General features: G+C 42.4%; 1 protein-coding gene across 2 annotated transcripts; it reads left to right on the top strand.

Annotated features, from left to right (window-relative positions):
- The first annotated feature begins 657 nt into the window (after nucleotides 1-657).
- ing3 (inhibitor of growth family, member 3) lies at nucleotides 658-11,197 on the top strand. 2 transcript variants are annotated; one of them, XM_049566625.1, is made up of 12 exons: nucleotides 658-816; nucleotides 937-1,008; nucleotides 3,880-3,980; nucleotides 4,199-4,264; nucleotides 7,377-7,473; nucleotides 7,565-7,636; nucleotides 8,130-8,246; nucleotides 8,331-8,494; nucleotides 9,207-9,397; nucleotides 9,746-9,938; nucleotides 10,198-10,236; nucleotides 10,435-11,197. In XM_049566625.1, exons 1-12 carry the CDS (start codon nucleotides 789-791, stop codon nucleotides 10,549-10,551), a joined length of 1,257 nt encoding a protein of 418 aa, XP_049422582.1. In that variant the 5' UTR covers nucleotides 658-788; the 3' UTR covers nucleotides 10,552-11,197. The 2 variants fall into 2 exon arrangements, with proteins under 2 accessions (XP_049422582.1, XP_049422583.1); XM_049566626.1 differs by having other exon boundaries at nucleotides 8,331-8,468; nucleotides 9,371-9,397; nucleotides 10,435-10,474.
- Nucleotides 11,198-12,614: the final 1,417 nt, after the last annotated feature.

The following is a 12,614-nucleotide window of genomic DNA, read 5'->3' as shown; positions in this document are numbered from 1 at the left end:
CTTTTTTATGATCATGGAAACAAAACTGAAAAGTCTGAACATTCTGATGATTTAATAAAAATTATTTTATTTGTCCTTCAAGCAGCAGAAATACAAATAAAACATTTAAAAATACAAATGTGAAAACAAGAATTAGCCTGACAGCAGCACATCTTCAGTGTTAAATTAAATACTTATATCTGTGATAAAGTTTCTTTGTGGGTTTAAAGATCTGTTAGAATATGTAAATATTTTATATTTATTCTCTAATAATTATTTCAAACACTGATCTTTTCGCAGCAGCAGCCTGTAGCTCTGCAGCTCTCACACACTGTCTACACTACACACACACACAGACAACATCTATACACACATATTTAAAATAGAATATAATGAAATAAAACAATAACTACTTTATTGTTTTATTTTATGATATTTGTCCTACAGCAATTTGCAAATATATTTGTAAAATAATATTCATAAAAAAATAATTAATTTTTTGTTTGATGTTAAAAATGTGGAAATTTACAATAACATAAAAAAACAATTAAAATAAAATCATTTTTCCACAAAAGAAACGATCTGCGCATGAGTCCAACTACAACTCCCATAAGGCATCTGTTCTGAGGACGCAAATCAACGCCCGCGTAAGATCCAGCCAATCAGAGCCCCGGCAGCCGTGTGCGTCATCATCTCTGACCTCAATATCTCGGTGTATTTTTTTCTGAGGGAGAAAGACGGCTGCTGGCGGCGCCATATTGAAAGAAGAAAATTGTCACATAAAACGTTAAAACGCGAAAGTTCCCGCCATGTTGTACCTGGAGGATTACTTGGAGAGTGAGTATGGGACGGTACCGGAGCGGCAGCGGCTCCGTGGGCCCGTTTCTGACCGTGAAATGTGTGTGTGTGTCCGGCCGTTAGCCTAGCCGTGCTAACTGCTGTTTGTCCTCCTGGCAGTGATCGAGCAGCTTCCCATGGATCTCCGCGACAGGTTTACGGAAATGAGAGAGATGGACCTGCAGGTTCAGAGTAGGTACAGCCCGCCGGTTACCGGCGCATCACACCGGGACCCAACACACAGATATACACGTTACTAACACACACACACACACGCACAGAGGGAGCAGCTCCGTAACGATTCATTCACACATGAAACATCAGACTCCATCACTCTGTGGTTAGCATGAGAGTTAGCATAGCATGCTAACAGCTAACAGACTGAAGTTAGAGTTTATTTACTGAACACAGCTGTTTGTTGTCTCTGCTGCATCACACATCACTCTGACGTCACCTGGGTTTATTTAAATCACCTCCATGATGTGGCAGCTGCACATAAACTGTAGACTTCAGGTGTGATGTCAGTATTTCTCACTGCAGGAACACTTAATGTGTTTGACTGTGGAGCCTTCATGTTTTGGACAAACAGCAGTCAGTGCAAACAACAACACAAACAGTGGACATAATCTAAACTATAATCTCTTATGAAGATGTAAAATAAATGTTTCTCACTGCAGGAACACTTAATGATCTTGTGTTTAACTGTGGAGCTTTAATGTCCAATCAATAATATAATGTTTCACCAAGAAGCCGCAGCAGCAAACAGGAGAAAACAACATAAACAGTAAAGTAAACTAAATCAGTGGTTTTCAACCAAAGCACAAACCAAGAGCTCATCTCTGTGACTCTACAACGTGTGTTATTATCACTCTTACAACCACATACATGTTTGTAATTTAACATCCTTGATATAAGTAAATAAAAACATTTTTAGGAAGAGTTTGTCTTGTTGTGAGGAGATGTGTGTGCACAACACACTGATTACAAATCAAATTAAAACGAGAAACTCATGCAGGTCATAACCTGTGTATGGGCTCAGTTGAGCATCTCAGTAATAATGTGTGGTTAGCACAAAATCCCACGGCACACCTGGAGGCACACCTTGTGAGAACAGATGAACAGATGACCTCCTGTGACACAGAGAAGGACAGTAATGATTTTATTTATTCTATACCTGATTATTGCAGCTCCTTATATTCATGTTTGGGCCCTGATCACACAGGACGTGTTGTGCAGGTTGTAAAACACAAAGCACACGGCACTGCCTTTTTTTGTTAATATAATGCTACTAGTAAAGCTTCTTAATTGTTGCCAGGCAACCACCCCATCACCTCCTCACCCTAACCTTCCTGTGTGATCAGTCTACAGTTTCTGTATCCTGCAGTACTCAGTGTGTAGCTGCTGCCATGTTGAGGCAGAGGGTGCTGTCTGTAGCTCTGGGTGAGGGTGAGAGGCTGTCAGCAGATAAACAGAGATCTGTGTGGGTACATGAGACCCTAAAAAAGAGGCTGGATCAGGGGTAGGCAGCCTGTGGCTCCGGAGCCACATGTGGCTCTTTAGCCCCTGTCCAGTGGCTCCTTGAGCCTTTGAGAAAAGAATTCTATGGAAATTCATTCTATGAATCCAAATGTTGCTGAACCTCTGGTTAGCTATGGATGCCAAATCCAAAAAAGTAAATTGAATAAAACAGAGAATGTAGTAGTGTGTGGACAGATTTGTTTGCTCTCACTGCCAGCTCTGCAAAATTCAAGTACCAAATTATCATAAATAGTGCCCTGCACAGTGTCCATCTTGTGCTAAAACATATTAACAAATGCTTATTTAGACCATAAGTATACGCTAATTTAGACTTAATGGGCTATTTATCTTGATGATAAGGCTCAAACATGTTTTGCGGCTCCACACAGGTTCTTTCAAATTATTCTTGGTCAAAAATGGCTCCTTTAATGGCAAAGGTTGCAGACCCCTGGGCTGGATCATGGGGAGTACCACCAGTTGGTCCAGGAGCTTCTCCTCCATCATGGACGTTTACAGGCAGGTTTTAGGATGACTCAGGGGCAGTTTGACAACCTGCTGTCTATCATCAGGCTGTATAGCTCTGGGTATCCAGCAACCACTACCACCAGTTTCTCCTCCATTGTTTACCACCTGTAAACTTGTTGCCATGACCACCACAGAAGCCCCGCCTCTCACATCATCCCGTTGGACAATGGGGAGAAAAACAGAGATGACATGGAGCGCTTTTCTGCTCTGAGTTGAAGTTTTTTCAGCTCAAGGAGTTCAGAGCGCAGAAACAGCAAGCAAAAATCTTTTATTTCATCATTCTCATTAAAACCGTGATATAAAAGTGAGCATGTCACACGTGTCTGAGCATCACGGCACCGGCTTCCTCTCCATTTTAGAATTAATCTAATAATGTTGTTCCTCACCTTTAAAGCACGACTCGGACCAGCTCCTGAGTTTAGGATGGATGTCTTAATGAACCCAAACGTACTCTGACATCATCACGTCAGCCGCGTCTTCTGTTCGCAGGACGGATTTAATAACCAGACGGTGTAAGGCACTTTCTGTCAGAGCGCACAAACTGTGGAGCGCACTTCCTGTTCAGATACCATCCTCTACATCTGTATCCACTTAAACACATGTTTATAGGTTGGCATTTCTCTAAGGTCCCAGTGTTAACTGTCTGTGTACGTGTGTGCTGAAGTGTGTGCACAGAGCGTGTGTGTGTGTGTGAAGGTATATTAACAGGTTTGTTTTTATCACGTTACAGACTTACAGACAGTTTTATTGTCTTTGAAAGGTGCTTTATAGTTACATGTGTTATTATTATATTAATCCTGAGGAGACTTCAGAGGCTGTGTGATGCTGTCATATTTTCTGAGGTGGTTAACACACCATTGAACTCTTGTTGCAGCCCTGGATCACACAGGTCTGAGTGGCTGCTGAAGCTACAGATGCTGCGTTCTGTCTAAACTGAGTCATTGTCTGTATTTTATAGGTTATAGATCTGATCTGATGTTAATGTTCTCTCAGTAACCATAAACACTGCGTCTCATTCAGACGCCACGGACCAGCTGGAGCAGAAGGTGATCGAGTTCTTCGTCAACGCCAAGAAGAACAAACCTGAGTGGAGAGAGGAGCAGATGGAGGTCATTAAAAAGGTCAGAAACACGTCTGATGACACGCTGCTCTGTGTGTGTGTGTGTGTGTGTGTGTGTGTGTGTGTGTGTGTGTGTGTGTGTGTGATGTCACATGTGACGCTCATGATCTGTGTGAGTGTTGTCATGTTAAACTAACACACTGTCACAGATCATCATGTGAATGTCTCGTTCCTCCTCTGCAGCAAACAAAAGGTTCATGTGTCCTCACTGTGTTTCAGGATTATTACAAAGCTCTGGAAGATGCAGATGAGAAAGTCCAGCTGGCCAATCAGATTTATGATCTGGTGAGTGAAGAGTTAAAGTGTCCTCACTGTCCTTCTGCATTATAATGTGTTGTAATAAATGATGTACAGTCAGAGTAGATACTGATGGTAGGGTGCAGGATAATATCTGCATGTCACTGGTATCAGCTGGTGTTGGCTTTAAGGTGAGATATAAATTATGACACGTGAACATGTGGAAAACATCAGGTGAGTGATCCAGCACAAGTAACAGAACAACATGGCTGAGTCCCACAGTGCTGTGCTGTCCTCTCAGCATCCACCAACTCAGCTGCTAAGCTAGCTAACGGCTAGCAGGCTAAAGTCCATACTGGTTAAAAGTTGCTGAAGCAGCTAGCTAGATGCTAACAAGCTCTGTGTTTACAGTCAGTTCCTGTTGTGTTTTAGTGTATTATCACGTCTCTGACTGTGAAATAATAAAATACGTTAAATAAAAGTTCAGATTGTTTGTAATCACACTCCTGAAGATCAAATTGTGATATTGATTGAGACAGCGATCCATCCTGATTGATCAGTGATCGGATTGATCACTTTAAATTTTCAGCAGGTGATGAAACATGTCGACAGTTGTTTGAGCTCTGTTTGATTTGCGTCAGTGTCACGGTGCGTCACGTATTCAGTGTGTCATCATGTGTTGATTATTATTGATCCATCACAGAGACGCTATTGTTGTTGTTACTGCTGGGGGGTATTCCATCAAGCAGGCTGAAGGCAAATCCAGGCTTAAATGGCCAAGTCTGGTTAATGTGAGCCAGAGTTCTGTTCCATTGAAGTGGCTAAGATTAGCCTCACATCGGTAACCATGGAAACCATGGTTCTGGCTAAGCCTGATACATCGAGCTAAACTCTGGTTTCCGTTCCATCAACCTGAGCCACAACTCCGTTCCATCAAGGTGGTTAACCTGAATCCCAGCCTAGTAACCATGGTAACTTATGATGGTCTGTAGCAGGATTAAGGTGAGGATTAGCTCCATCTATGATCAACACATGTTCAATAGACAAGAAGAGACACCTAAAAGACAGTTCTGCCAGAGCTTTACACACTCACAACTGTCATGTGATGATACAATAATATGTAGATCATAAAATATATAACATACTTAATAAATAAAATTAACTATTAAAAAACTAAAATTTAATAAAAAGTAAGGTAATTAAAAAAAAACACAACAGTAAAGCCAAAATCAATTTAATAAAAACAAAACTATAATAAAATGAAACTGAGGCATTAAAAAAAAGATTGTACATGAACATGTGTTTCCAACTGGCTAGCAAATTCACAGCCAATTAAGGTCAACTGACAACGGCCAGAGAAGGAGAGGGACACACCCAGAGAGACACAGAGAGAGTAAATTAGGAAATAATGGCATGCCCCTTCATCGAGGATCCTGTTGATGAGGAGGCCCACATTGTCCAGAGGGCCTTCCAACCACCACCAGCTCCAGGACAGGACCAGCCCACTGATACAGGCAGACTGTCTGTGGAGAGGTACCGGGTCAGCAGGCAGAGCACAGTGTATCTATGCAGTTTGCTGGAACCACACATTATAAAGGTCACAGGCTGCAGCCAGTCTCTGACCACTGTGCAGTCAGTCTGTACTGCACTGAGGTTCTTTGCTAGCGGTACATTCCTGTGTAGTGTTGGTGATGCTGAGAGGCAAAGTAAGGCAACTGTTTGCAGAGAGGTAAAAAGGTGTATTTTCTATTCATTTTGATTATTTCTAGCATCACCATACATAATGCAAAGGGCTTGATTTGTTCACATTAACATATGGTTATCTTTTATATTAATGAATTAACCATGACACAAAGCAACCACATTCAAATGGGACACACACCACTGAGGTCTGTCTGTTCCTCATCCTATAGCACATGCCATACATTTAAGGGGGTTTTCCTTATTTTGATATAATCAGGGACAGAGCTCACAGTTGACTCCCACATGATGAGAAATAGATAATTGATTCACTCTCACCTGCAGTCACTTCATAGTTTTCCTCATCTCCACTGAACTGATGGATTTGCTAAATGTCATTATCTACAATCAATAGATAAATGTCATGTGATTATTTCCTATAAACTGATCATTTCAGAAATGTCATAATCTACAATCAGTGATGTGATAAATGTGATGACTGACATAAAATAGTCTGATTAAATGCATCATCTGAACTTCACATAGGAATCAGTAGATAAATGTGATAAACATTCTGTCACTAATATTAATTTACACGTGGTGAATTTCATTAGGCAGACTTGAACTGTCAGATTTAACAGGTGTTCTCATCTACATATATTTTGTCCCTTTGATGCAGGATTTATAGAACATGATATTATGCTGACATGCTGCATTTTCTTTGTCACTTACACATTTAGCCTGTGGGCAATATTCCGTCACGCCACCTCCCTTGCTTTATTAACTGCTGCAGTATTGCCTTTGTTCCTAATCATGTCCTTATAGTCCTCATACACTTCCATAAGGAGCGTTTGCTCCGCCACAGAAAAAGCCTCTGTTCGCTCCTTTCCTTTGCTTTTTGACACTCTGCAACGTTCGGCACTCGACTAGTTTGGGCTTTTTATTTTCCCTGGGCGCGTGCATGAGTTGAGGCTTAACAGGTGAGGCTTGAATTAGCGTCAGTTGGAGCCAGCTGATTTCACTTGATGGAACAGGTTGGCGCTAGATTGGGAGTTAGAGTTTAGTCAGACTTCAAGGTTACACCTTAGTCTGGATATTCTTAGCTACGCTGATGGAATACCCACCTGATGATGATGATGATGATGATGATGATGTAAACAAATAAACAACATGCGCAGAGTTGTTTGTCTTCAGAGTTCAGTGTTTGGCTGTTGTTGACTGTAACATCCAGCAGGTGGCAGTCAGAGACTTGATTCACTTCTTCACCAGGAGACACATGAACAGTTAAAATCACTCAGTAATGTTCAGACTGTTGTTATGAACTCAGCTTTGTGTGTTTGTGACACCCGAACATGGGGTGACTCTGTCACAGACCGACCTGCTCGTCTTATTGATCAACAGATTGATCCTGTGAAGAGACAAGAGACGTCTTGTTGTCCTCGGCTCAGTGGTTTGTAATTTGATGTTGTTGTTTGTCCAGGTGGACCGTCACCTGCGTAAACTGGACCAGGAGCTGGCCAAGTTTAAGATGGAGCTGGAGGCCGACAACGCCGGCATCACAGAGATCCTGGAGAGACGTGAGTCACTCGCAGCTTTAGATTCATCAGACATGATTATTTATTTCAGAGAAGGTGTAGTCAGTTTAACTTCCTGTCTTCTTGTCCCCAGGGTCTTTAGAGATGGACAGTCCGTCTCAGCCGGTCAACAACCATCACGTCCACTCTCATGCCACCGCTGAGAGTAAGTGTGATCTCTGTCTGTATATCTGGGTCAGTGTTTACCTCCGTCCCTCCAGGATGTTACCATCACACCCATTAACGTGAATTCAGCTAATCCCAGTGAGTTCTGCCCTGTGACCTCACAATATGAACACAAATGTGACTTTTTAAAACAGGTAAAATCTCATTTAATTCAGTGTCAGTGTGAGATCAACAGCTGCTGTGAGGCGTCTGCCCCAAACAAATACCACAAGTAGAGATGGGATCAGGTTGTCCTGTTTTAGCTCGAGCTAACCAGGCAGACAGAGCAGGAGGAGAGGGAGACAGTCCTCTGCAACAAATAAGAGTCTATCAAACATCACAAGACACGCTGCAGTTTCTGAGATTTCTCAGTGAAACCAGGCGTAACAACTCCACAGACATCCTGTGAGGTCCTGGAGGGACAGAGGACACTCTGTGAGACACGTCAGGTGTTGGACAGTTTGATTAATGAGTGTGGTATCTATCTCTTACAGAGAGGAAGTACAGCGCTCCGACTCACCACACTACAGAACACGTTCCAGAAAAGAAGTTCAAGTCTGAAGCTCTGCTGTCCACGCTCACGTCGGATGCCTCCAAGGAGAACACGCCAGGTGACCACACACACCTGTACACACCTGTCTCTGTCTGTCTCTCTCCTCTGTCTCTGTGCTAACTGTAGATTATGTCCCCTGCAGGTTGCCGTACCAACAGCACGTCCTCGTCCACCAACAACGTGTACAGTGTGAACTCGTCTCAGCCTCTGGCCTCATACAACCTGAGCTCTCTGCCTGCGGGGCCCGGGGCCGGAGCCGGGGCCATCACCATGGCTGCTGCTCAGGCTGTGCAGGCCACCGCACAGGTCAGGAACCACACACACACACACACACACACACACACACACACACACACACACACACACACACACACACACACACACACACACACACACACACACACACACACACACACACACACACCCCCCTCTGGCTGGTCTTTCCTCAGGATGTTCCCTTAAACACTTTCATCCTCAGGTTGTGTTTGTATCTTACGTAATATCTTAACATCAGTCGTCCTTAGCAACTTTAAAAAGAAACTTAAAGGAAAGTTTAGAGAACCATAATAGATACTGAACCTCAGCGAAGCGTTCTGTATCATTTTTCCAGTCTGGTACTGGGGTGGTGCATCAAGTCTCAGATGCTCTCAGTTATTTCCTGAACACCTTCATCAAGTTTCCACCAGAGCAGAGCACAATGCAGACTCCCAACATTTTCCTTCTACGCTGGGTTCCCCAAACTGTGTGTGTATGTCAGCAGGGTTCCTACAGTCGTGGAAAACCTGGAAAAGTCATGGAACAGTAAAACCTTAAATCCTGATGATGAACTCTTGAGATGTGTCATGCAGCTGGCCACAGTTTTCATATCCTGGATGTTAATCCTGTGACGTCCACAGAGATTGTCATGACACTTATTTAAGATGATGGTCCGTCAAAGTAAACTAGTCTTTTGTGTTTCGGACCGTCGGTGGATCAGCACTGTACATTTACAGTCTGTTGAATGTGTTGATGTTTCCAGATGAAGGAGGGCCGGAGGACGTCCAGTCTGAAGGCGAGCTACGAGGCCATCAAGAACAACGACTTCCAGCTGGGCAGAGAGTTCGCTTTGTCCCGGGACAACACTGGATACTCCTCCTCTGCTCTGGCCTCCACCCTCACCCAGACCCTCACCCCCACCACCGCCTCCGACTCCAGGGGACGCAAGTCCAAGTAAGACACACACCTGCACACACACACACACACACACACACACACACACACCTGTGTTTAATAAGCAGAAACTGGTCTGAACATAACTTGAGACCAAAAAGTTTAGTAAACCGATTTTCTACATACAGATTTCATGGTCTGTGACTGACGTGTACATTTATAACAAACATGTCTTAAACTAACTGTGTATGTTCACATAGATATAACACCTGTGTCTATCAGGGACACCTGTGTTTAATTATTCTTTAATAAAACACACACAGGAGCATGTACAACACATGTATGAGAATCAGATTATTGTTTCAGCTGATTAATATGGTCATTTCATTTCTGTTTTTTTTTTTCCAGAAGCAGCATCAAGTCTTCCAACCACCAGTCCTCTTCATCGTCCTCCTCTTCCTCTCTGTCATCCTGCTCTTCGTCATCGGCGCTGGCTCAGGAGCTTTCCCAGCAGGCCTCAGCGCTGCCCGAGGCCGAGGCCAACAGCCAGGTGGACTGGACCTACGACCCCAACGAGCCCCGATACTGCATCTGTAACCAGGTACGACCATTTATTTGTTCACCTGTCGGCAGGTAACCTCATCTAGTTATTCACCTTTCAGCAGGAGCTATCCTGAAAAGTGCTGTATAAATCCAGTGTATCATTATTAGTGTTATTAAAAATCAAAGAGAGAAAAAGGAAAAATTTAAGGATATACAAGCGTAGAAATTTTAATACTGTTTCCACCTGTACCCGTGGGTGTGATGTCACAGAGATCAATAGCTGTATTGATTGAGATGATGCTGTTTGATATTTGCAGGTTTCTTATGGAGAGATGGTCGGCTGTGACAACACAGACGTGAGTATCAGCTCAGCAGCTTCATTAAAAACTTTGATCATAAACTCAGTATTATTTACACGTTTGACTCAAACTGTCTGAACATTAGTCATCAGATTGTTAATGACTTTGTTTGTCGTCAATATTGATCTTCAATTAACTGTTTGATCATTTAATAATTAGATATTATATTAACTTAATGTTTGTGTTGTTGTTCAGTGTCCGATCGAGTGGTTCCACTACGGCTGTGTGGGTCTGACGGAGGCTCCCAAGGGGAAGTGGTTCTGTCCTCAGTGTACGGCCGCCATGAAGAGGAGAGGCAGCCGCCACAAATAGACTTTAACCTCCAGGTCATCCTCACAAACAACAACAACACCACCACAAAGGTCAGAGGTCAGAGGTCAACCGGCCGCTCACAAACAAGACGCTAAAAACACTTCTCACAGTTCTCAGATTAAAACCAGCCTCCAAACATCCAACGCCACCACGAAACGCTCCGCCTGGCGTCTTTATCTCACTCTGTGGGATTATTTCAACATCCTGAATTTATTCAGCATCAGAATTCTTGATGTTCCACACCGAGATTAATCTCATAACTCACACGTTTTAAACACACTCCACCATTTTATGTTTTTCTCCTTATAAAACAGAACATTTAAAAACTCTCCGTTAATTCTGGAATGTAAAAATAAAAATAACCACTGATCAGACGTCACCATGCATCTCATTCCAGTTTACTGAGGACGTAGTGACAATAATCTGAGGACGTAGTGACGATAACGTGAGGACGTAATGACGATAACGTAGTGACGATAACTTGAGGACGTAGTGACGACAATCTGAGGACGTAGTGACGATAACGTGAGAACGTAGTGACGATAACGTGAGGACGTAGCAACGATAAGGTAAGGACGTAGTGATGATAATCTGAGGACGTAGTGACAACGTAAGGACGTAGTGATGATAATGTGAGGATGTAGTGACGATAGCGATAGTGCGTAGGAGCGACGAGTGACAATAACGTGAGGACGTGGTGAGATAACGTGAGGACGTAGGACGTAGTGACAATAATCTGAGGACGTAGTGACGATAATCTGAGGACGTAGTGACGATAACGTAAGGACGTAGTGACGATAATCTGAGGACGTAGTGACGATAACGTAAGGACGTAGTGACGATAACGTGAGGACGTAGTGGCGATAACTTGAGTACGTAGTGACAATAATCTGAGGACGTAGTGACAATAATCTGAGGACGTAGTGACGATAACCTGAGGACGTAGTGACGATAATCTGAGGACATAGTGACGATAACCTGAGGACGTAGTGGCGATAATCTGAGGACGTCGTGACGATAACCTGAGGACGTAGTGACGATAATCTGAGGACGTAGTGACGATAACCTGAGGACGTAGTGACGATAACCTGAGGACGTAGTGACGATAATCTGAGGACATAGTGACGATAACCTGAGGACGTAGTGACGATAATCTGAGGACGTCGTGACGATAATCTGAGGACGTGACTCAAGCTTTTTTGATCAAAAGATCAAATGTAACGTTGAGCTGAGGCGGACCACGCAGACGGACACGGAGAGGTCAGAGGTCAACCTGTCAGGTCAGCTGGTGTATTTAAATCCAACTGAAAACAGGCCGGCCGAGCAGATGATCGACATTTCTTAAAAAAAAAAAAGGTCTGTTATGAGATTAATCCTGAAAAGTTTGGATTTAATGTCAGAGCGACAAAATGAAACTGATGAAAAAATGTGTCGTCAGTAAATAAAGTTCAGACTTTATCTTCACGTCTGACGTCACTCAGAAATATTAGTTTGATTAAATGATCAGAATTCAGACTTTTTCCCCTCAAAACTCACACACACTAGAATTTAATTCAGACTTTGAAAATCTCAACTTCATGTGATCAGAAGTCAGATTTGTTTATTTGTGTATATCAGTTCTTTTATTATTCTTTTATTATTCTTTGTGAATCTTGAATTTATTTTTGTGAAGATTTTGAGAGTTAAGACTTTAAAAAGATTGACAAAATGTTGAGACCTCTCAATTATTATTATTATTATTTTTTTTTTTAAAGAAATCAAATCTGGGATTTTTTTGTTGTTGTTGTTTTTAAGATTTTGAGATTTAAATCTTGTTATAAACAACATTTAGTTGTTCTGACCTGAATCCAGACTGAAGTTTATTTTTGTGGTTCGGACATAAATCACTGAATTCAGACGTCTTGACTTAATAAAATTTAATTTGCAGAATAAATTTAAACATTTATCTCTGGTGACAAAATTTGGAGGAGAAAGTTTCTCAGTTTGAGTGGAACTCGTCCAGATTATGACTCCATATGTTTTTTAAAAACTGAATTTCTGTGTAAAATCTGAGAACAGTAACA

This window comes from Epinephelus fuscoguttatus, linkage group LG22 (genome assembly GCF_011397635.1).
Source record: "Epinephelus fuscoguttatus linkage group LG22, E.fuscoguttatus.final_Chr_v1".
Lineage (NCBI taxonomy): Eukaryota > Metazoa > Chordata > Actinopteri > Perciformes > Serranidae > Epinephelus > Epinephelus fuscoguttatus.
This window is presented reverse-complemented; position numbering and strand designations above follow the sequence as displayed.